Genomic DNA, 21,977 nt, shown 5'->3' on the forward strand with positions numbered 1-21,977 from the left:
TCCTGCCTGAAGGCTCAGTATCATAGTTTCTGAGTAGTCCCTCGCAGTGTTTACAGACCAAATGGTGTAATGCCTTGCTGCTGCCTGGGAACACAGAAGTAAGATTATATCCAAATCAAATACGGTGGGTGGGGTGCATTTTTATGACCCAACTGAGCAAAGCACAAAATGCAGGAGAAAAGAGATGGGAGAAACTTTTTCAGAATGTTGTAGTACTGTAAGGAAGTGTTCTCAGGGTAGATCCATTTTCTCCCCACTTAAGGACAGGGGACACTTGTTCCACCAGCACGTTAATCCTTGTGTTCTCAAGTTCACCTGTATCTTGTACAGTAGCTCCATAGGAGTGAGACGTGCTGCATTTAATCTCAGCATGCTGTCGTCTACACCCCATGCAAGCATCTGGAGGATGGCAGGAATACCTCATCCTTATCGTTATTGGAATTACAGGAGAGAGCAGTTACCCTTCATGGATGATCAGCAACTGAAATATTTGAGATTCTTTTCTTTGTTTTCATGCTTCTGTATTCCCATCCACCATTACATCTCTCTTGCTCCCCAAGTAATGATTTCTGGTATGGCGGACGCGTGCTAGCCGTTTGGTGGGTTGCTGCACCGAAGTGACTGGTGTTGCTCCAGGGTACCGTGCCTTACGGTGGGGCAGGTATACCTGATGGGATGTTCTGTTAGTGGTTTTCCCTTTCATGAGGTTTTGCTGTAGTTCAATGTTTCTGATTTTGCATATGCTGCTATAGCTTTTTAGCATGCTGGACAAAGAGCAAGGTGGAGTAAAAAAAGATAGAGCTTGTGTTTTTCATGTCAGAACTCAGTTAAAAAGGTTACTTTTTTGACTCTTGAGTGTGGAAGAAATTCAAAGGTCTGAGTGATTCCTAAAAGGCTTGTAAATGGTTAATCTTCCTGCCTGTGTCTGGTGAATGGTACAGGTGTGTTCTGCTGTCTGGTACCGTTCATTTGCTAGATTCTGTATGATTTTCATTCAGCGTGGTTTTTCACAGAAATTGATGTTATTTGCGAATATGTTAGCTCTGGCATCAAAAGGGCAAAAGCTGGAATTCGGCTGTGTGGGAGGGAGAATCTTTTCTGCTACTAAAAGATATTTTCAGTTCTTCATCTGTTCCTTCTTCCTCTTTCAGTTCCCATCCCCCGAGTGGGACACTGTGACTCCCGAAGCAAAGAATTTGATCAACCAGATGCTGACGATAAACCCAGCGAAGCGCATCACAGCTGACCAGGCTCTCAAACACCCATGGGTCTGTGTAAGTGTTCTCCTCTGTTACGGATTGATTTGTGGTTTACCCTGAACTGACATGTCAAGAAGACTTCGCTGCAGAGAAGCCCAGAATATTTTCAATATTTCAAAATGTGATTATTTTTTTTTTGGAGGCTGACCTTCAACAAGCCAACTTTGTCATGCTGTGGTGCTTTTATTGCCACTGTAGGGAAAAAAAAAAATCCCTTTATTATTCTAGAGGTTTTGTGAATGTCCCTAGTTTCTGGTTTTCCCCACATCTCCTCTTGCAATCCGTATCATCCTAAAATGTCAGACGGAGACATCTGACAAAATATTTTAGGATTATTTTGTTCTTAATCTTTACTACAGTTTATTGCTTTGCATCTTTACAACGTTGGAATATTTCTGCTCTGCTGCAGCTTAACTGGCTGTAAACCAGAAATCAGTGAAAAATCTTTTGCTGTTCAGTGTATGTAGTTTCTGCCTTGCCAGACCCCACACAGATTATTTTTTTTTTTTTTGTCTTTTGCAAAATTGGCAAGGAAATCCCAGAATGCAGCTGGGAGTGGGTGTGGGGGAGGACAGCAATGGTGCACTTTTATCTCTGCAGGATGAAATAGTTCCACCTAAGTCTAACCAGATGCTCTTGTAATACCATAGCATACTTCTGCTTTCTAGGATGTGTCTAGTGTGTGCCTTTGTGTGTTTTTGTTTTTTTTTCTTGAGAAACTGTGGTGGTTTTTTCCTTCTGCCACAAAACAAGAAATTAACAATTTAAACTTCATTGTGTGAACATCTGTGTAAACAGGAGTGTAGTGTCCACTGTGAAGTGGTGCAGGTTCCTTGGAAGTCAAAACCTCACACTAGCCGAGACTTTGCATCTCTGGGTGTTGGGTTTTTTTGGTTTGGGTTTTTTTTTCCCCCTCTCCTTGAATGCTTGTAATCAATGGCAGTTTCTGTGTATTTAACTCTTGTCCCGATGCCTGTAACCAAAGCTGAATGTATTACGATAGCTCTCTTCCCGTGGCAGCACAATATAGAAGGGTTCGAGAATGGCTTGCCTTCTGAGTTACGGGGAGTTCTATTTCACTTCACAGCCGTTTCAGCCTCTCGCCCAAACTGCCTCCTGCTGAGTCTGTTGTTTCCATTTGCTCTGCAGTCTCTGTGTGTGCAACATACGTCCTCTTTCTGGAGGTGTATTGCTGCTCCGAAGTAAACGTGGTAGGAAATCTTACCAGTTTATCTGAGACACTGCGTTTCTTAGCATCACTGAACTTCTGATGTGCCGGTGGTCCTGACCCTTTTAAGCCCACATTGGACAACCAGAGGTCACTGTCACTCCTAAGGAGGCTGAATGAACAGTGACTGGCAAAGTTATTGAGGAGGACAGTTTTGCGACATCCTCCCTCCACGCTGCTGTGTGTACTGCAGCAGGTGACTAGCTTTGCTGACAGCATCAAAGCAGAGACGTCCCATGGAACTAGCTGAATGGTTTACAGTTCTTTTGGGTATCGCAGAATTTTTTCCAAACAGGAGAAGGGTAATGGAGGGTTTGTACACATTGATCTGCCAAGTTAGTCATTCACCCACTGTCCTTGTAAAGAGAATTCAGGCTTGTGGCTCTGTGCAAGAACAGCAGCTACTTTGGCATTAGTCTCTGGTTTCCTCATGTGCTTTAAAGGCATCAGTCTCTGGTTTCCTCATGTGCTCTCAATGACTGGCAACACTTCTGGGAAGTTCTCTTTTTGCAGCTGATGGGGTCCCAGTCTACTGTGGGTGACAGGTGTGCATCACTGGCTAGAGGTTATGCTCAGGTTTTGCATTGGTACAATAGAGATATATGACCTTTCCTCTTACACACTGAAAAATCTATTTCTGCAAAACTGATGCAAAGATGCCAAGGCCTCTGCTAGTCAGGTACTTACATTCCGGGAGCTGCCCCATCTGGGAAGGCGACTGCTCACTAGTATTCACTTACTGCTTTGCCCTTAGAGCTGTAACTAATGCAACCCACATCTTTTCTGTAGTGCTTCTAACGCAGTCCCCCATGGGTGTGCTTGTTCATTGACTTTGTCTCCTTACTGTTTTGATTCATTTGTGTGCCTGAGAGAGAGGGAGCATTGATTCTCACCTGTACCTCAGCCACAGAATTTCTTGGGTACAGTCCTCTAATAGCTAACCTTGGCTTAACATGTCTGGCTGTAGTGGGAGGTTTTTAAGCCGTGAACAGGTTGCAGTGCTTTGCAGCCATGCAGTAGTGAGAGGCTTGGCAATGTCAGCTTGCATGTCATGGTTGTGTGCCAGTGGCGAGAGTGCCCCTGGCTGATTTGGTTAAGGTGTGTTCTTGATATTTGTTTCTTGATCTTGTTTTTCAGCAACGATCCACTGTCGCTTCGATGATGCACAGGCAGGAGACTGTGGAATGCTTGAGAAAGTTCAATGCTAGAAGGAAGCTAAAAGTAAGTATATGTTAGGTTGCCTTAAGCTTGTTTGTAATCCTCTGAATTTGAGGTTAATGCCTTCCTAGCAGCAATGGGGTTTTTTGTGATTAGCCCACAAATGTTAGAGAAGTACCTTATGTGGTCTTCCAGCACAGGGTACTAAAGAAGTACTGAGATTGAGGACCTGGGTAGTTTTTTTCTCCAAAGCTCTAAGTTTCTCATGCTGCTTCTGCTACATAATCGCCCCTTCCACTTCCTGCAGGAGAGTTGAAATAGAGCAACTAGTTCTTAAATTCTGGAGCCTTTAGTTCCGTTCACTCTCTGCCTCCCAGTAATAGTGTATCAGTTGCCTGCAGCTGGGGCAAAGCCTCTGGCCTGCTCATGGAGCAGTGATCTGCTGTTTCAAAGCTAGGAAGCAACTGTGTGTCTAAACATTACTCTTAATGCCTTTGTAGATGTCCTAGGCTATCCTGCCTGGCCTCTAGCTGCTGCTTCAGGAAGGTGGGACCCCAAGCAGTCCTATGTCAGGTCCGACAGCTACGTGTGGGCATCCTGGATACACTGGGACTTCAGGATAGCACTGGGATACCTCTGCTTTGGCACCTGACGCACTGGGTTCTCCATGCGTCAGCCCAGCCCCTTCCTGAAGTGGGTGACGCTGTTTATTATCCCTGCTTTCTCTTCCCCACAGGGTGCAATCCTCACGACGATGCTTGTGTCTCGGAATTTTTCAGGTACGTTCTGACTGTTCCCACCCCTTCCTTGGTTTTGTTTTGTGTGAGTGAGTCTGGGGATATTTTAACCGTTTTGAGGTTGAGTAGGAGGGAAGGAAATGTGCTCACAATTCATCATGGTATAACGGTGGTCACTTTGTCTTGGCTGATGACCAGTGTGAAATAGACCAGAAGTGATTTCTTAGGGGAGGAGCACGTGGCACTGTAGTCTGGTACAAACCAGAAATGAAGCCAGCTGCCACACTCTTCTCATAATGTTTTGTTATCAGATTATTTTGGGGAAATTCTGGCTGGCATTTGTTAGCTTTCCCGTCTGAAACCAGGAGTCAAGAACTCTTATTAGGTAGCAGTGATTCCTTCAGACCTGGGGCAGGGAGACAGAGCGAGTAGTGGTATTGATGGGAATAGGGACAGCAGCTATTTGGGTACTGTATTACTTTGACTCATCAAAAATGGGTCTGAAGCATATAGCTATTAGTTTTCCTTCTTGGAGTCTCAGAAGTGGTTTTCATCCTTTTAAGCTTAATAACTGGTGGTCTGGCTCCCACCCAACTGCATTACGTAGTGCACTTACTGAAAATGCAAATCTCAACATGCAAATCAGTGCTTTTTGGAAGATGATTGTCTTGGCTCAGCACATCTAGGTGATGCAGTCTGATCTGTGTTCATTTCCATTTGGGTGGAGGACCTCTATTTGCAAGTGCTTTTGGTTTATGGGTTTGTTTGCTTTCTTTGCCCTCTGCTATTTTTTTCTCCTCTTTTAAAAAGGGCAATTACTGAATGCATGAGTCAGATTTTTATTGCACCTGACTACAGCTACTTTCATGTGAAAATCTGCTGTATGGATTATAAGTGATGATGAACGAAATGGAAGTGTATTAATTTTATCTGGCCATTTACTAATGGTGGATACCAATATTTGTATCCTGAGTGATGTTACAATAAACTTCTAATCAGAATGAAAATCTCTATAAAATGATCATCCCAGCATTCAAAGTGCTCATTCGTGCATACATTCTTTTGTGAAATCAAGGCAGTGTTTTTGACCTCCTGTATGGTGATCTTAAGAAAAAAAAATATTAAAAGATGTAAAATCAAGCTACCATTAAGGGACAATCCTCAGCAACTTCAGAGTGTGGGGTTTTTGTTTGGTTGGTTGGGCTTTATTCCCCCTTGGTTCTTGCTTTCAGGTGAACCTGTCCCCATATGTCAGGACTATGTGTGGCTACAGCAATTTCTCTTCACTGCATTTCTGATAGTGGGACAGAATAATTTTTTCTGTTCACCTGTTCCAGGATTGTGCTACTACAGGACTTAAAAATTATATATTGTTTTCTGAGAATAATTCTGAAATAACTGTGAGGAGCTGTGGCACAATGACAGGGCTTCTGCAGGACTGCATGAAACTTAATGTTTTCTTCATCTTTCTGCTGGTGTGAATGGTTTTTGATCTGTTCACGTAGCTAGTTTTTATTTCACCTAATTGACGATTCTGAAATAGTCCGGGTTTTTATATTTTTTTTTAAACAGCAGTTTTGGATTCATATTTAGTCTGCAAATGTTGTCACTTCTAATGAAGCTGCAGAAGTGCTTGGGTAAGAAAATCTCCTGTGGCCCAGATTTTGAGTACATGAAATGCCTGAGAGAAGGGTTCTCCTTAATGGTGTGTGACCTATTCATCCACTTATTCCCTGAGCTAGGATCGAGGAGGAAAAGGCTTGCTCTGCTCATTCTTCTCTGTCTCAAGGGCTGAAGCTGCTGGATCCACTTCAGTTAACAGCTGCAGAAAAGGAAATCCTAGGTGGCCCACAGTGAGCGCAGGGTTCTCAGTACCACTGAGTTCTGCTTTGAATATAAGCTATGATCCCAGGTAATGAGATGCTCTGAAAAACTGTCCAGAAAGAGATGTGAATTTAGATGCAAAGCATTTATAGCCTCTGCGGATAGTAGCTATCCATAATATTTTGATGTGTTTTGGAAGTGGAGAGATCAGCTATTGTTTTCTTTGCAGGTGTGTATGTAATATGAGCTTCACTTTTTTATTATTACTTTTAATTTGCTTAGGTTTTTTAATTGCTGCAGTTGAAATACATAAATCTGCTGGAATCGAAGAATGAGTGCATGCTAACTGGAAGTAAAAATTCCATGTGGGAACTTTGGTTAGAGCTCAGACTTATGCTGTTGTGACAGGTCATTTAACTGCACTTGCGAAGTTCTGAAATAATACTTGTTTCTTTCCCTGAAGACCTTAAGGGCTTTTTGTTTCCTCTAATTGGGTGACACTGTTTTGTGAGCCTCTAAAAGCCCCATTCCCAGCAGATGGAACTAGATTTATGGAGAGAGAGAAGCTTCTTCCTGCCTGGGGATGGGATCTAAAAGCTTCTTCACAGATGTTTTGACCAAGAGGAAAGCGAAGGCTCATGTGACCATGGTATCAGTTAATTAGGTGTGATAGTACTATCGGCAGGAAATACGAGAAGACTTCCTTAATCCTGTTGTTATTACTATCTCCTCTGTCGTGCATTTTGTAATGTGGAGTTCCTTCATTTGACAGTGTGGCTTTAGCTTGTGACAAATTGTATGCTTAATGAGCAGCGCTCTTTCTCTTTTTTTTTTTTTTCCCCCCATCAAAAAAGATCTCACCTTTTACAAAGAAAAAAAAAAAAGCTTCTGTTTGTTTGCAAGCAGTGTGTTGTTTGCTAGGTGCCTTTTGCCCCGGGTCAGTTCCTAAAGATAAAGGAATGCGTTCTGGCTCCTTTCCCCTGTTACGGTATATTCTTGATAACTTAATACTGGCTGTTTGTGGTTCTTGTATTGTATCTCGGGCGAGCTGCAGGCCGTTTGTTAAAAGCAGATACCGTTGCACTCCTTTCAGTGTAAGTCAGGAAATTGAGACCTGGTTAAAATAAGGGGTTTGCAGCTTCTCTCCACACTCTGGTAGGTATTCACTCAGCTCTGAGAGAGAACATTGCAATCTAAACTTCGCTGTGGGGTCTTTAGAGTCACACCAGGGTATATGCAGGACGATTTGGGTGCTCGTGTGTGGCCTTTGATGTTCGCATGATCCAAGCAAACACTGATCTGATCTGCGTTCATTTACAGTATACAGAAATAAAGTCAGGTAAATCAATTGATGAGATCATATGGAAGGAACTCCTAAATTGCCTTCTGAGAAGTAAAGGTAAATTTATTACTAGGAGAAAGTTGGCAGGGTTTTCAGAGATTCCTAATAGCCGCAGTATTTAAGATTGCCTGGACTCATTTATGTAGATAAAACTCTGTAAGTAAGCCTGCTATAAGCTGAGTGAAAGGATGGACAAAATTGATTTTTATCTTAGAAAGAGCCGTCTTCACAAAGTGCTGAGAAGTGTCTTTTCTCCTTAAGTTAATTTTATGCGAGACAAGTGGACCACATGAAATTCTTAGCACTGTTTTCCTAACTGGATTGCAACTGTTAATTGGTAGTTGTTCAAGAAGCTATCACAGTCTACAAAATTCACGTCTCAAGTGGTTCAGCGCAAATCCTGTGTGCTGCCCTGTGTTCAAAATAGATGCTAGAGCAGACGTTGCAGGTAATTAAGCCTTGTGCCTGAAACCTCCCTCTCTTAACTGATGCTGAGCTTTTTTCTTGGGAATTGTCACTGCTTGCTCAAGTCAGTTTTGTGAGGGAGCTCTTACGGCAGCTCGTGACAATAGCTGGAATTCATTACATGTCGTTACAGATCCTTATTAACTCTCCAATGTGAAGTTTGGGGTTTAACTAGATAGGTGAGGTGGAGAGAGGCTGGAGACAGACCCAGGGAGCAGAGTGCTTTCTAACTAAGTAAAGAAGGGCTGAATATGCCTGTGCATGTTTGGTGTAACCTGTAGAGAGACTTTTGAGCTGACTGAAGAGCAGGAGCAAAATAATACAAATACTGAAGTGGTACTGAAATATTTCAGTGTCCTGCTATACCTGCCTTCCAGAAGTGCTTGTGAAACTGAATTTTTGCTATTTTGTGTGTATACATGTATATTTATACTCAGGTTGGAATTTGGGTTCTTTAATGAAAGAAAGTTAAATACATTTGAAGTTTCTGCTGTGTTGTGTTAGTTATGTAGATATCCATTTAGAACCAGAAATTTCTATCACCTGACTCGTGAACACTGGTGTGAATTCGAAGGATGAAAATATGGAGGGGAAAACTTACCAAGATGTTTCCAAAGAGCTTCAAATAAATGAGTATGAGATCACTGGGAAGATGAATGAATCACAAGCAGAAGATGAATGAAAAATTTAATGAAACATTAAATATAACATGAAACATAACATTTAATGAAAATTTGTTTTTAAGTGATTTCTCTGCATCTACTAAGTTGCATAAGAAACACTCAGGGGATTCAGAGAATGGTGCTCAACAGCTACAGCGTGGACCTGCTGAAGTAGTGTACTTCAGTGAGTAAACTTCCATTTTGCAGCTTCCCAGAATGACATGGATTTCATTGCTGCATTTGAATGTTTATCACTATGGCCTGAGAGTCTATTTTATCATCAAAAGTGCGTATAAATTATTATAATAGTTCCCTTTACTTCTATATTCCTCTCCCTGAAGTTCAGGAGAACTCTGTGAATGCCTTTTCTTGTGGTGTTTGCCCTTCACTCATTCATTTCTTGGTTTGTCAGGAAATCGAGTTTTTGTAATAGTGCAAGAGAGGTGTTCTCATTTTCATCAGCTCTTGAATTTGGGACAGGCTGGGAGGCATTCAGGCTCAGAAGTCTAGGTTGAGTGTTCACACTTTTTTGACCCCTTAAGGTTCTGCTCCTGTTTGTGTGTATATAAGCATACCTGCAAAGAGTGTGTCTTTCAGGATGTGAAGTTTCTTCATTGGCAGGAAAGTGTTTGCAAACATTAATTGAAATGTCACAAACGTATCAGGCTGGCTCCTGATTTTTGGCTTTTGTACATAGTCTTGCTGGAGAATGTTTTGGTTTTCGGAGGCTGGCAGAGGTGAAAAAAGCAGGAGGAGATCACCTGGCTCCCACACAATTTCTCCATTATTCACTAGTGGAACAACTGCAGCTCTGTGGCTCATGCCAAGAGGACACTACTGGGTCGTGTATTTCAAGCTTTAGTTTTAATGATTGCTCCCACTTTTAATCTTTCTTTGAAAACCATTGTGGCATGTCTGGGAGATGGGTGTGCATCTTCGACCGCTATCTACCCTTGAGATTTTCCCAAAGCACTGGAAGTATGTGCACAGTGTTAGGCATTGGTTATGCCTGATGAGATGAATTGGATAGGAAGGAAGGTGTCAGCTATGTCTGGAGACCCTGTGGGTCCAGATCACATAAAGGCTTGCATTGCCCAATGATTTGGCTGCAGTGATCATAATATTGTGGAGTTCGGGATCCTGCTGAGCATGCTGAAAGTCAGTACTAAGACAAGGGTTCTAGATTTTTAGAAGAGCAAACTTCAGCACACTCAGAGCTCAGTTGGGAGGGATCCTGTGGGATGCTTCTATGGAAGATAAAGGAGCTAGTGAGTGCTGGGAGTTCTTCAAGAACTCTCTCTTGGAAGCACAAAACCAGTTTATCCCCTATAAAGGAAAGGGAAGTAAGCGGAGCAAGAGGCCCCCTTGCATCAACCACGAGCTCCTGGGTCTACTCAAATTCAAAAGGGAAGCATACCAGAGATGGAGAAGTGGAGGATTATCCACTGAGAGCTACAAGGGCATTGCCAGGGCGTGCAGAGATGCAGTTAGAAAAGCAAAAGCCCAGCTTGAATTGAAACTGGCCGTAGACATCAGAAATAACAAGAAAGGTTCCTTCAGGTATGTCAACCACAAGCAGAAAACAAAGAAAAGCATAGGCCCACTGTTAAACAGAAAAGGAGAGTCAATCACCAACAATGCTGAGAAGGCAGAGGTCCTCAGCGCTTTCTTCACCTCTGTCTTTACCAGCACTGTTGGGCCTCAGGCTTTGGGAATTAAATTCCTGGTTGATCCAAACATAGACCCACCATCAGTGAAGGAAGAGTTAGTACGTGAATTATTACAGGAGCCTGACCCCTACAAATCGATGGGCCCTGACGCCATCCACGTGAGGGTGTTGAGAGAGCTGGCTGATGTCATTGCGAGGCCACTCTCCATAATCTTTGAGAAGTCGTGGAGAACGGGGGATGTCCCAGAGGGCTGGAGACTACAAGAAGGGCTCAAGGGGGACTCCGGGTAACTATAGGCCCATCAGCCTTACTTCAGTCCCTGGGAAATTTATGGAACGAATCCTCCTGGGGGCCATCACAAGTCAAATGAAGCACATGATTGGGAAAAGCCAACATGGCTTCACTAGGGGCAGATCGTTCTTGACAAACCTGGTGGCCTTCTATGACAAAGTGACTTGCCTGGTTGACATGGGGCAGGCGGTGGACGTTGTCTACCTGGACTTCTCCAAGGCCTTTGATACGGTCCCCCACAGTCTCCTCCTGGAGAAATTAATGCATTATGGCCTAGACAGGTGGTCTGTGCAGTAGGTGGGGAGCTGGCTGACAGGCCGCACCCAAAGGGTGGTGATAAAAAAGCTCCTTTTCCAAGTGGCGACCTGTCAGAAGTAGGGTTCCCCAGGGATCGATATTGGGCCCACTGTTATTCAACATCTTCATAAGTGATCTGGATAACGGCATCAAGTGTAGCCTGATGAAGTTTGCAGATGACACCAAGTTGAGTGGGGAAGTAGACACTCCAGAAGGGAGAGCTGCTCTGCAGGGAGATCTGGATAGGCTGGAAGAGTGGGCTAACAAGAATCTTATGAAGTTCAGCAAGGACAAGTGTAAGGTCTTGCACCTGAGAAAACATAATCTGGGAGTGCAGCACAGGCTGGGATCCACCTGGCTGGAGAGCAGCTCTGTGGAAAGGGACCTGGGGGTCCTGGTGGACCATGTACCAGTACTTAAGGGGTGGCTACAAAGAAGATGGGGACTGCCTTTTTACATGGAGTCCTATGGAGAGGACAAGGGGGAATGGACACAAGTTGCTCTTGGGGATATTCTGATGGGACATGAGAGGGAAATTTTTCACAGCGAGGACAGTCACCACTGGAATAATCTCCCCAGGGAAGGGGTTGACTTGGCCACATTGGACACCTTCAAGAGTCGTTTGGTCAGGGTTCTGGGCCATCTTGTCTAGGCTGGGCTCTGCCTAGAAAGGTTGGACTAGATGATCACTGAGGTCCCTTCCAACCTGGGAGTCTGGGATTCTGTGATTTGGGATTTTCACCTGCCTTTCCACCTGGTTCTGCCCTTCTCTCTTTGCTTGATTTAAAAAGAGTAGTTTGAAGTATTTGCTTTTCATGACCCTTTTTATCCTGTAGCAATTCTTTGAACAGAATCACTCTAGTCTTGTTGAAGAATAGAAGTCCTCATGGAAGGCTTTTTACTGAGGGCGGATATGTTAAATGTTGTTGCTTGTCTATTGCTCAGGTAAATTTTTGGAAGAGTGGTGTTGTTTAGGGGGCAGGAGGAATTAACAGCAAAGCAGGATTACAATAAAAAAAAATATCAAATTTTCAGCAAGAGAGAGTCCATATTGCAAATTCTGCAAGGCAGTCATCCCTTGCCAATAGTTTGTCTTGGTATTGGTCTCAGTGCGTAGCGTTCCTGTGCAATTGCTATTGCAACAAGTTCCCATAGCAAGTCACGGGAGAATCTAGCAGAAAGGGAGCTGCTGAGACAGAAACCAGAGCGAGGGCAGAGAACACAAGGCAACTCCCCTCTTCTGTGAAATCACTCTGCTGTGTTTAAATGGCTGCTGCTTGAGTGACTTGTGCCTAAAGAGCCATCATGGCAGAGTTCAGCATCAGTCTTTGCTCTGTCTTGTCCGTAATAAATAGATGTTGATAATAAATAGAAGTTACACTGCATTTGTGGGCATTGTGTGTAGTGGTAGTGAGAGGTGCCTCTTCATGGCTATATACTGACCCTCGGTTGGTTTGTGGTGAGCCCCAGGAGTGGCATCAAGTTGAGAATTAGTTAATCTGACTTTCTTTGACCTGTGAATATGAAAATGACAAGCTGCAACTCTGTGACGTTAGGAATTCTGTGTAGGTATGATAAAAGTTTTACTTTAATAAACAAGTCTCAGCAAAGTCCAAAATTCTTCATGGTGTAAGTGCTTGTATTTAGGATTGGGGTTGTCCGATAGACTAGCATCATGAGTTAGGCTTAACAAAAGCAACCTCAGTGTCATCCGTGCATGCCAAAAAATACTCTCTGGAAGCTGAACCAAGATGAGAAATGTAACTGAGATTTGGCAGCTGGGGACAGGGCAAACCCAGGGCCAGCTGGGCGAAGGGCTCCTTCCTCTGGAAGAGGAGGAGTGGGGCTGGCAGCGGGGAGGCACTATCCATGGCTGTGTTTGGAGTGGGTATTTCAGTCTCTCTTAGAAACTCCTTCCTCCACTGCCCCCCTTGGCTCTGGTACGTCCAGAGTGTCTAGTGTTTATTGCTGATGAGTTCAGCATTAGGGATTTGTGTTTCTGCCAGGAATGTGGTCCAGAGCCCAGGCTGTTTCCTATGGAGGCCAAAACTGAGAGACGTGGGAGGAGGGAGGGGTATATGGGGTGTATGCAGGGGGAGGCCTTTTGTGTTTCTTTTCAGAGATTAACTGGAGGGTGTCCTGTTAAACCAGAATCAGAACTGTGCTTTTAAGCTGCTGGGTTAGCAGTGCGTGCCTTTGTATTGCTTCATTATATTGGAACTGTTGACTCCACTGAGAAGAGGGAATTTAATCCCTTTAACGTTTAGAGGAGGTAGGAAGGATGGTGAAAATAAATATTAGTATCTCATGCCTGGAAAATTGCAGAGCATGGGTGCAAGACCGTTTCCTGAACAGTAGAGAATCTACCTTCATGTGTCCTTGGATTTTCCCTCTCCTGTTGTCTCTTTGCTAAGCTGCATGTTGGGTGGTGCTGCCCGCCTTCTGAAATGATTCTTATTACAGGAAGTCTTGTCTGTCACTTGCTACAGAAATTCGACTCGCATCCCCTTTAATGTCTCGTAACACGTGCAGGTTGACCTGTGGGTAAACCTGCATGCCTCCCTTTTGTTTGAGGTATCTGCAGTCATCTTGGCATGTGGATGCATTTCATGCATCCAGTTGTCCTTTCAAACCAGGGTATGATGCATGAACAAACACACCACAGACTGAGTTCCCTTCTGTGGCACTGGGATGCTGACAGGGCTGTGGCAGAGCAGCATGTGCTGCGCGGAGGGACGAGCAGGGGAGGGGGCTAGACGGGCAGGCTGCGCTGGGGAGCGCTGGATCAGCATTACATGGCACTGGGCCACATGGAGGGGCTCTCAGCTGAATTTGCTTTAATGCTGTAGAACATGATTTTTAGCTGTCTCTTGTCCACAGACACAGATGTGAGTTGCTGGGGAAACTGCAGAAAGTGTCAAAAACATTGCTTCCCAGTTTGTGTCTGGGTCATTCCCAGGGCACATGGTGGTGCTGTTTCCCTTCTCTGATAGGGTGTTTTTTGGTTTTGGCCCCCACCCCCCCCCACTTCAGGAATGTCCCAGTTTTGGTATTTGTTAAGTTGCAGAATCCTTTACTCCTTCTGGACTGTTGTAAGGCCATAACAGTATCTTGTTTTCAACAGTTTTGAGATGCTTTGATGTATGTGTGGTATAAACACTGGACCCCTTTTTGGCCCCATGGTCACCTTTGTTTTCCTTCTCACTTGCACGTGGAATCAGGCTGGTCTCCTTCATCAGTGCCTTGAAAGTGGCAAGAACTTACCTGTTAGGTTTGGTCTTGCGATGCTTTAGCCTGTGTACACTCAGCAAAGAAAAGTTGCAGGGCAGATGAGTTGCGTGGGACTACCTGTCTGCCCACCTTTATGTGTGCGCATTGGAGCAATGTGTTTTGACACATCACATTCAGAAAACCTCTGCACGAGGTTCTTCCAGTGTTCTCGGCATGGTTCCTGAGAGCAGGAATGAAGACAAATCCGTGCTCTCGCTTTATATTTGCATTAGGGAGTAGAATTAGGAAGACCAATTCAGAAATTGTATATAATAAATGTATATAGGGTGCCCTGTTTATTGTGAGGGGACACTGTAGTCATTTGCACCAGCTCAGCTGATACTGTCTAGTTAAGCTGTATCTGTACGGTCGCGTGGTAGGAAAATGCTTTTGACATAAAAGTTGACCAGTTGCTTGGATACTGTGAAAACTTTTTGCCTGATGTTGGTGCTTCTAGAGAGACTGAGCGCTCTGTGCATGAATTGGTTGGCGTGTCTTTGGGAGTGAAGTGTTTCAACAGTCGTGTGAGCATTGTCCTAGGGCTTGCTTTTCCTCTGGGCCTAATCTTTGCTGGAGCTAAAATCCAGGTCAAGCACCCAGATGTGTGTGCTTCCCAGCAGCTGCCTGGGAGAGGCGTATCAGTGTGTTGGTCCAGCAGGTCTCTAGCATGCTATTTACAGAAGTTGAAACAACTGAATACTTTCTTCATGAGTAGGCAAGCTATGTTTTGTATCTGTTGAGGTTGTAGATGGGGTCTTACTGTTGACAGTTGTTGTCAGCATACCACCACCTTCCTGTAAGAGATGGAGCAGCTCCTTCCACAGTCCCAAGTGCACTTTCTGCCAGGCATTTGTTGAGGGCTCCCTGTCTGTCTGTGCTCATCATGCTCTCTCTTTCATTGCTAGTGCCAGTTGTTCAGGTTGAGCACAGAACAACATCTTTATCTTTCAGTGAAGAAATTCAGCCTAGTTCCTGTCTCTTATTCTTTTTGTATAAACATTTATCAGATGCTGCCTTTTTGTGCTTCTCCAGTCTCTTCCTTTCAGCTGTCCAGGTGTTCCCCCAGACTAACTGTGAATAGCAGTAATTAGGAGGCCTCTGTTATCAGTGCCCCCTTTATAAGCAAAGTCTTTATGTGAATGGCTTCCCTTGAAGGTAAAGCCTTTATCCTGTTGCAAAAATCTGGCAGATTTCTTTAGCTTTTCCACCTGTAACTGCTGGCACTTCTGGATGGGGTCACTGGGTGAGTGGAGGATTGAAATAGAGGAGCTCTGAAGCCTCATTTCAGACTTGGCCTTCCTGAGATGGTGAAAGCGTGCCTAATTTTGCCTAAATAGGTGAGCAATAGATAGGATGGGCAAGTCTCTGCTGTCAGGATGGATTTGATAAGTGACAACCTTGTTTTCCAGGTCTTCTGCTGTTAGAAAGGAATTAGCGGGATGGCTGTCCTTCTGAAGTCTTGTGCATTTTGAGGGAAGGGGTGGGGGGGGAGGCGGCGGGGGGAGAGAGAATAGTCTTGAAACCAAAATCTGACCTACTTCTCCTGCTTCTCTCCACAGCTGCCAAAAGCCTGCTGAACAAGAAGTCAGATGGAGTGAAGGTAAGTTCTTACTTTCCCATTTCACTGTCTCTCCCACCACCTGAACAGAAGGCAGATGCTTTCTCTGGTGCCCATCCCCTTCCAGGGTAAAACCACAGCCCTGTCTTGTGGCTGGGATTGTTATGTTCAGTGTATTGTTATGATGCCCCCGGTGGGATCTTAATGTTCCTTACACGCACATTATACACAATACAACTAGTTAAGTGCACTACTGTACCAGCAAGATTTCCCCCTTTCTCTCAAGTATGGAGAACTGGTCAGTGCTGTGGATTAGACAGCCCAACGACTTGCTCAGGTGTGACACATGGCTCTGACTAGTCTGTTCTGTTAAGCACAGAATGCTTCTGGGTATCGAAATAGTACAGAGCAATTGTCAGTGACTGATGATGCCCGGCAGACCCCGTGGAAATCTCTTTGTCTCCCTGCTTGGACAGAGGCTGAAGGTTGAGCTGGGAAGTGGGGTGGGGAAGGAGGAGCCTCCAGATGTTCATGTTTAGACAGAATGGAAACTCAGTCCTGTGTTAAGAGTTTGGTCCACATCCTGGAGGGCCAGGCACTCTCCTGTTCCATTCTGAGGGGAGTTATTTTTTCCCCACTTCAGTTTCACTCTCTGTGTGCATGGTCATCCTTTAGTTCTGGAGGTCAAATAGGCCATTGCCAAGGTTGGATGTTGTTGCAGGCAGTAGCCCGTTACCATCTAGTACTGGAGCAGAGACAGTTATGGGCTAAAGCACTGTCTTCACCTAACTGTTCGAAAGGATAACTGTCCTCCCCATGGGAAAGAGGGCTTGGTTTATTTGCTTGCATTTGTGTTTGAAGTCCAAACCTTTCTCCACAGCTGTGAGACAGAGTAGTTCATCTCCTGGTTTTGCACTGTGGACAGTCTTCGTTCTCCCCACGCTGGAGGGCTGATATGATACTGCAGGACCAGCACACTTGTTCTCTCCTGCTCTCTCAGCCCTTTTCCATTTTAATGAGGCTTTGCTTCCAGAGGGCTTACAGTACAAGCAGGCTGCTGGAAAAAGAGGTGTTTTCAGAGGAGTTGCATTTATTTTGGGGGCTGCTCTAGTAAAGCCTGCATTCTTGCAGTTCAGCTGTGTTCTGCCCTAACGACACCCAAGTCTCTGGGGCTTTTTTGACCAAAATGCTACATGAAACAGCTATTCTTGCCCTAGGATACTTACCTTTGAAATGTGCCTGCAGGATTGAGCTTTTGTGCCTTTGCATATGCCTGCCTCTTGTACAGACATGCATTGGACACGTGCACACTAATACAGCAAGTGTGTTTGAGTTGTTGCATCAGTTAATATGGAAGACATTAAAGTAAAATCCCAGTGGAATAAGAATGGATGATCCTAGATGTTGTGAACTGAGAACCAGCAGATACGTGCTTCAAAATCCCAGCGTGGCAGGGGAGAAGCAACTGGAAAAGCAGCAGATAACACGTCTACCTGGTTTTTTGTCACCTGCCTACAGAAAAATGGCTTTCTTCTCAGGATTCTTGATTTCCAACAGGCTCTCAGGAAGTGCAACAACTTGAGTCAAAATCTTCCAGAAATATACAGATGATGTGCACACAGGTTTTGAGGAACAGCTTGCTGGTCATGTAGCTACAAGGAGACCTGTATGTTAGAGACTTCCAGCTCCATAGAAACCTTGTGGTGGTTGGTTTATTGGGAATGCTGCGTCTTCCTCTGTGGAAAGAGTTAAAGCTGGATTTGCTTTTTTGGCTGATTTGAAATATTCTTCAACTCTTCACAGTATATGTTGTTCCTCATATATATATATATATATATAAATGAATACTTTCAATGAAGTGGAAGGTAGATTAGAAAGCGTGGCGTCTCTGTACATGGAGAAGGGGGTTGCTCTCTGGGAGCCTCTTCTCTACTTCTGTGTGACACTGGAGACCTGCAGACAAGAGTCTGCAAGCAGCTTCCTTGCTCTTAAGTCTTAGAGCGGTCTTGCTCTGCAGCGTGAACTTGAGCGGTGTCCACGAGGGGCATCACACACTTTCAGCCTGGCTGAGGTCCCTCAGAAGAGTTGTTTAAGCTTCCCATTTTCCCCAGACAGCATCTATCTTCAGGTATGGCTTTTCAGTCCTCATTTCTATAAGCTTTAAAACTCAGAAAGAAATAATAGATTTCTTCTTAGAGCTGGTGTTTTGAGTAACCCTCTTGCTCAATAACACAGGTTGCTTCCCCCCAGTGCTAGGTTAGGCCAAGACAGAGAGCCGGTGGTGGCCTGTGTGTGTTTGTAGTACATCCTTAACACTTCTGTTGTAGGATTTCTGTGGCTCCATCCTTATCTCCTTCCTGCTGTCTACATTTATGGTGCTGCTTCCCATTAGTCATCCCATGGAAGTGTAGCCTTTTACCACTTCCATGTGCTTGCTGGAGCATTACTGGCACACTTGGCTGCCGTGCAGCGCACTCTGTGCTGGTCACTGTCTGGTTGGTGCCCTCACTGTTGTGACCAACCTGCTTTTCATGCGTTGCTCCTTATGCAGGAAACTTGTAACTTCAGCCCCACTGATCTCATCCCAGATAGTTCTGCCAAACAACTTGTGCCAGTGACTGGTTGAGTGAAGAGCATCTGGTCTTGAATTACTTGTAGCAAACTATGATTTTCTGCCCATTGCAGTTGTACAGATTGCAGATACCACAACTTGACTACTAAACAGATATTCAGCTTTGTGGTATCCTTTTCACTCCTACTTTCTTTACAAATAATTTTACATCACATGTACGTTTAGAACAAGCATGGCATGCTGTGTTTTAAACTGTAGTCTGCTGACCGCGTGCCGTGTGGTTAGGCTGTTTCTTGTGTTCTCTCCAGATACGGAGACTCCTGGTTTGCTTGTTTGGGTTGTTTTTTGTTTGTTTCTTAAAACGTCTTGGAAATTAAGTTCTTACGGAGATTTGAGAGAAAACATGTTTCAGTTTCTTCTCTGGATTTATCTGGTCCAGGGTAACTGTGCTCCATGAGAGTATCGCCACAGATATATGAGAGTGGAAAGAGCATTTCTTCCACAAACTGATGATTACACTAGTGTAAAAATTAATGGCTTTAAGCCTGTTGAGGAAAAAAACATCACCAGTTTGTCTTAATTTACTTTCTGTTCAAGGTACCTTTCCCATCCTTTTGGGTGGTATTCAGAGATATTTATGCTAGAATCCTGCATTATTTGACAAATACAATAGGAATTTCTATTACATAATACTAGGCAAGTTTGAGTGAGGCCATATACCTCTTTCTCCTGCTTTATTCCCAAGAACTCCATGAAAATGTGTGTTGACAAATATCTGATGCCAAGTGCAGCATGTTGTTGCTGATTTAGCATAAATGAGAGAGGAATGATGTATTAGTCATATGTGGTCATATGAGCATCTAGTGTGAGGCGTGTTAAGCTGATATGTAAGAGAAAACAACATGTTTTTTTCTGTAGGAATTGGCTTTAATCCTTTGCTGAAGCAAGCCTCACACACTAAAGCAACAGGGATGTATGCATTTTGCTTGCATCAGACCATTTTGGAAGGTGGGGGGAAGCTTAAATCAGGAGGGGAGGACTGGAAGGAAACTTTTTTATTCTAATATGTGTGTGTCCACACTGGGGTTATTTTGATAAATTTCTATGTGCGTGACCCTGTCCTCTAGCAGATTCTTTCCCAAAATCTATTTGAAGCATTTCTGGTTTTCATTTTGTGCTGCTGCTTCTATTTCAAGTACTAATTCTGCTAATTGGTAGATATTTCATCAGCTTGGCACTTGAGAACTTTTCCATTATCTTAAATAATGAATGATTTAAACTGCCTTGAATCTTAAATTGTCCCTGCTCACCAAACCTTTGGTAGTGCTGCACTCAATTTCTTCAGGCAGAATTTGGATCCAAGCTGATGGAGTAGCAACAAGGAAGGCCCAGGTTGTATCCCCAAGGAACATGCTTTTCTGCTTTCAAATCCAGACAGTGAGGCTAGAAGATACTGGGTGACGAATTGCAGAGCCATGTAACATGCCGCGTATCTTGTGGCCACCACTGTAGGTCCCAGGTATTTTTTTTAAGATTCTGAATTTATGGGCAACATTGTGCAGCTGCCATTTTAAAGTTTACTTTAGATCGTTTCATGTCAAACCTACTTGCTTTCTTGCTCCTCTTTCTGTCTGTAACCTGGATATGTCATTCTCTGCAAGGTGAGGGAGGGGTTAAGGAATGGCCTGGGGCAGACGCCTGGATGAAGATTAAGGACACTTTATGCTGCATGTCCTTCCTCTGACCTTGTCGGCTCTGACCGTGTCAGGGTCTGGGCTCCCTGTAGTCAGTGTTACGGTCCTACTGTTGAACTGTTGATTCTATTTATTTATTTATTTATTTTTCCCTCTCCCCTCTGGGCAGCACTTCAAACAGTCGTGTCCCTTTCTTCCCAAAGGGGAATACCCCTTCCTACTTGTGTGAGAGGGTGCACGTGTTTCCAGTTCTAGCAGGGCCTGTCAGATTCATCTTTCTAATCAGAATTTGTTAATGCTCAAAGTGCTGTTTTCAGTGAAGTATGTAACTGTAGGTATTTTAAAATTAGTTCTTCTCTAAGCTCTTTGTCAGTTTGTTCTTTTTTTTCTGAGCACTTCAGTTTGTGATTAGGGGATACAAAATAATGATGTTTTCAGGCCCAGTGTAACATTCTATGTAAATGCGAACTTGTGGACAATGTTCTAGGATGCAGGAGTGAAAAGAGAACTCAGCTGAAAGACTGAAAATACAGGTTTTTGGTGTGACAATTTTAATGGCATAAAACATTACTGCCCTTCACCTTGCATAACTGCAAAGCGGCACCAAATACCGTTTGTTCTGCTCTTTGTAAGGAATATTGCAAGTGTATGTTTTATGCTTGGAGGGTACCAGCTTTCCCAGCCCTTTGCCCAGTAAAGAATATGTGGGGAAGGCAGGATGCTCTGTAGGCTGGCATGGCTGCTGAGAAAGCAGTTGGTGAAAGTGTGTCTTGAGAAGGCAGAGTAGCAAGGTGAACCAACAGGGAGTTCTTAGAAAATCTGCAAGGGTCTGGAAATCTGCAAGGGTCAAGTAACATCCATGCAGTGGCCAACAGGAGTTAATGCTCCTGTTTCTATATCTGGACTCTTTATGATCTTAAAGCCATACTGTGTAGAGATTGTTATGGTGAAGCTAAACGAGGAGAACCCAAGTTCACCTGAACAGCACAGTTTTATGCTGAACTGTTTTATACAAGATGCTTGGGGAGCGCTTCAGATCTGTTCAAGTGCTGACATCCAGTAACACATTCTACCCACCTTTGATGCATTCACTTTTTTTCACTGCATTGTTTTAATGCCTAGAAACCCCAACTGAGATCAAGGGTCCAGTGTGCTTAGTGCTGTAGCGATGCCTAAGCAGAAAATCCCTGCCTCTTAGCTTACAATTTAAATAGAAAGCTGACAAAGGCCAAGAGAGAAGATGGATTGAGAAAGATGAAATTATTTGCTCAGCGTCACCCGAAAGGACTAAAGCAGAAGAAATAGGATGTCAAATCTGCTAGTTCAGGCTGCTTTTCTCTGATCTGCTTTGAGTTCAACATTTTTTTTTTCCTACCTTAAGTTCTGAAATAACTGTAGTCTCTGTAGGAATATGAGTTGCAGCAAATGTGATATTTTAATAAACTGATACTGTCAGTATCAAACTGGGGGAGAACTGCACGTAGAAGACAGAATTGCAAAAGGCTGTTGTAAAAAAGATAGCCATGTTAAGTGCCCAGAACTGTGAATGGGACCATGCCTGGAATCACTCCATACCATGTAGCACCTTCTAGTTTGGTTTGTATTTTTCTGTAGGTGCTTGGAACGATTTAAGCTTGCCATTTCTAGTATTGCTGCTATGCTGAAGGGACAGTGATTCTTCAGGTTGTCTTCTGTCACCTGCTGACTTCGGTTTATTGTTACCTGGAGCAAGAGTCATCCTTAAGTTTCGTTCTAGAGATTCTGCTCCTCTTTTGAGATGAACACCTGAATTTCACACAAACACAGAAGTAGAACTTTAATAAACGTTCATCCCTGGGTTTGAGAGGAAAATGTTGTCCGTATTGCTTTGGGAGATTTTTTGTAGCTCAGATGTAGGGAAATCCTTAAAAGCGATCAGTGAGGGACTTTACCATAGGCTATCTCTCTGCC

At 43.9% G+C, this 21,977-nt stretch overlaps 1 protein-coding gene across 7 annotated transcripts in view; it reads left to right on the top strand.

Moving 5' to 3' along the window:
• CAMK2G (calcium/calmodulin dependent protein kinase II gamma) overlaps positions 1-21,977 on the top strand; it is a 122,505-nt gene that overhangs the window by 78,009 nt on the left and 22,519 nt on the right. For all 7 annotated transcript variants that reach the window (XM_064464963.1, XM_064464957.1, XM_064464958.1 and 4 more), the window contains exons 10-13: positions 1,152-1,274; positions 3,625-3,708; positions 4,382-4,424; positions 15,763-15,803. In XM_064464963.1, the coding sequence (XP_064321033.1) occupies positions 1,152-1,274; positions 3,625-3,708; positions 4,382-4,424; positions 15,763-15,803 (291 nt within the window). The remainder of the gene's footprint in view (positions 1-1,151; positions 1,275-3,624; positions 3,709-4,381; positions 4,425-15,762; positions 15,804-21,977) is intronic.

Source organism: Phalacrocorax carbo, chromosome 13 (genome assembly GCF_963921805.1).
Source record: "Phalacrocorax carbo chromosome 13, bPhaCar2.1, whole genome shotgun sequence".
Taxonomy (NCBI): Eukaryota; Metazoa; Chordata; class Aves; order Suliformes; family Phalacrocoracidae; genus Phalacrocorax; species Phalacrocorax carbo.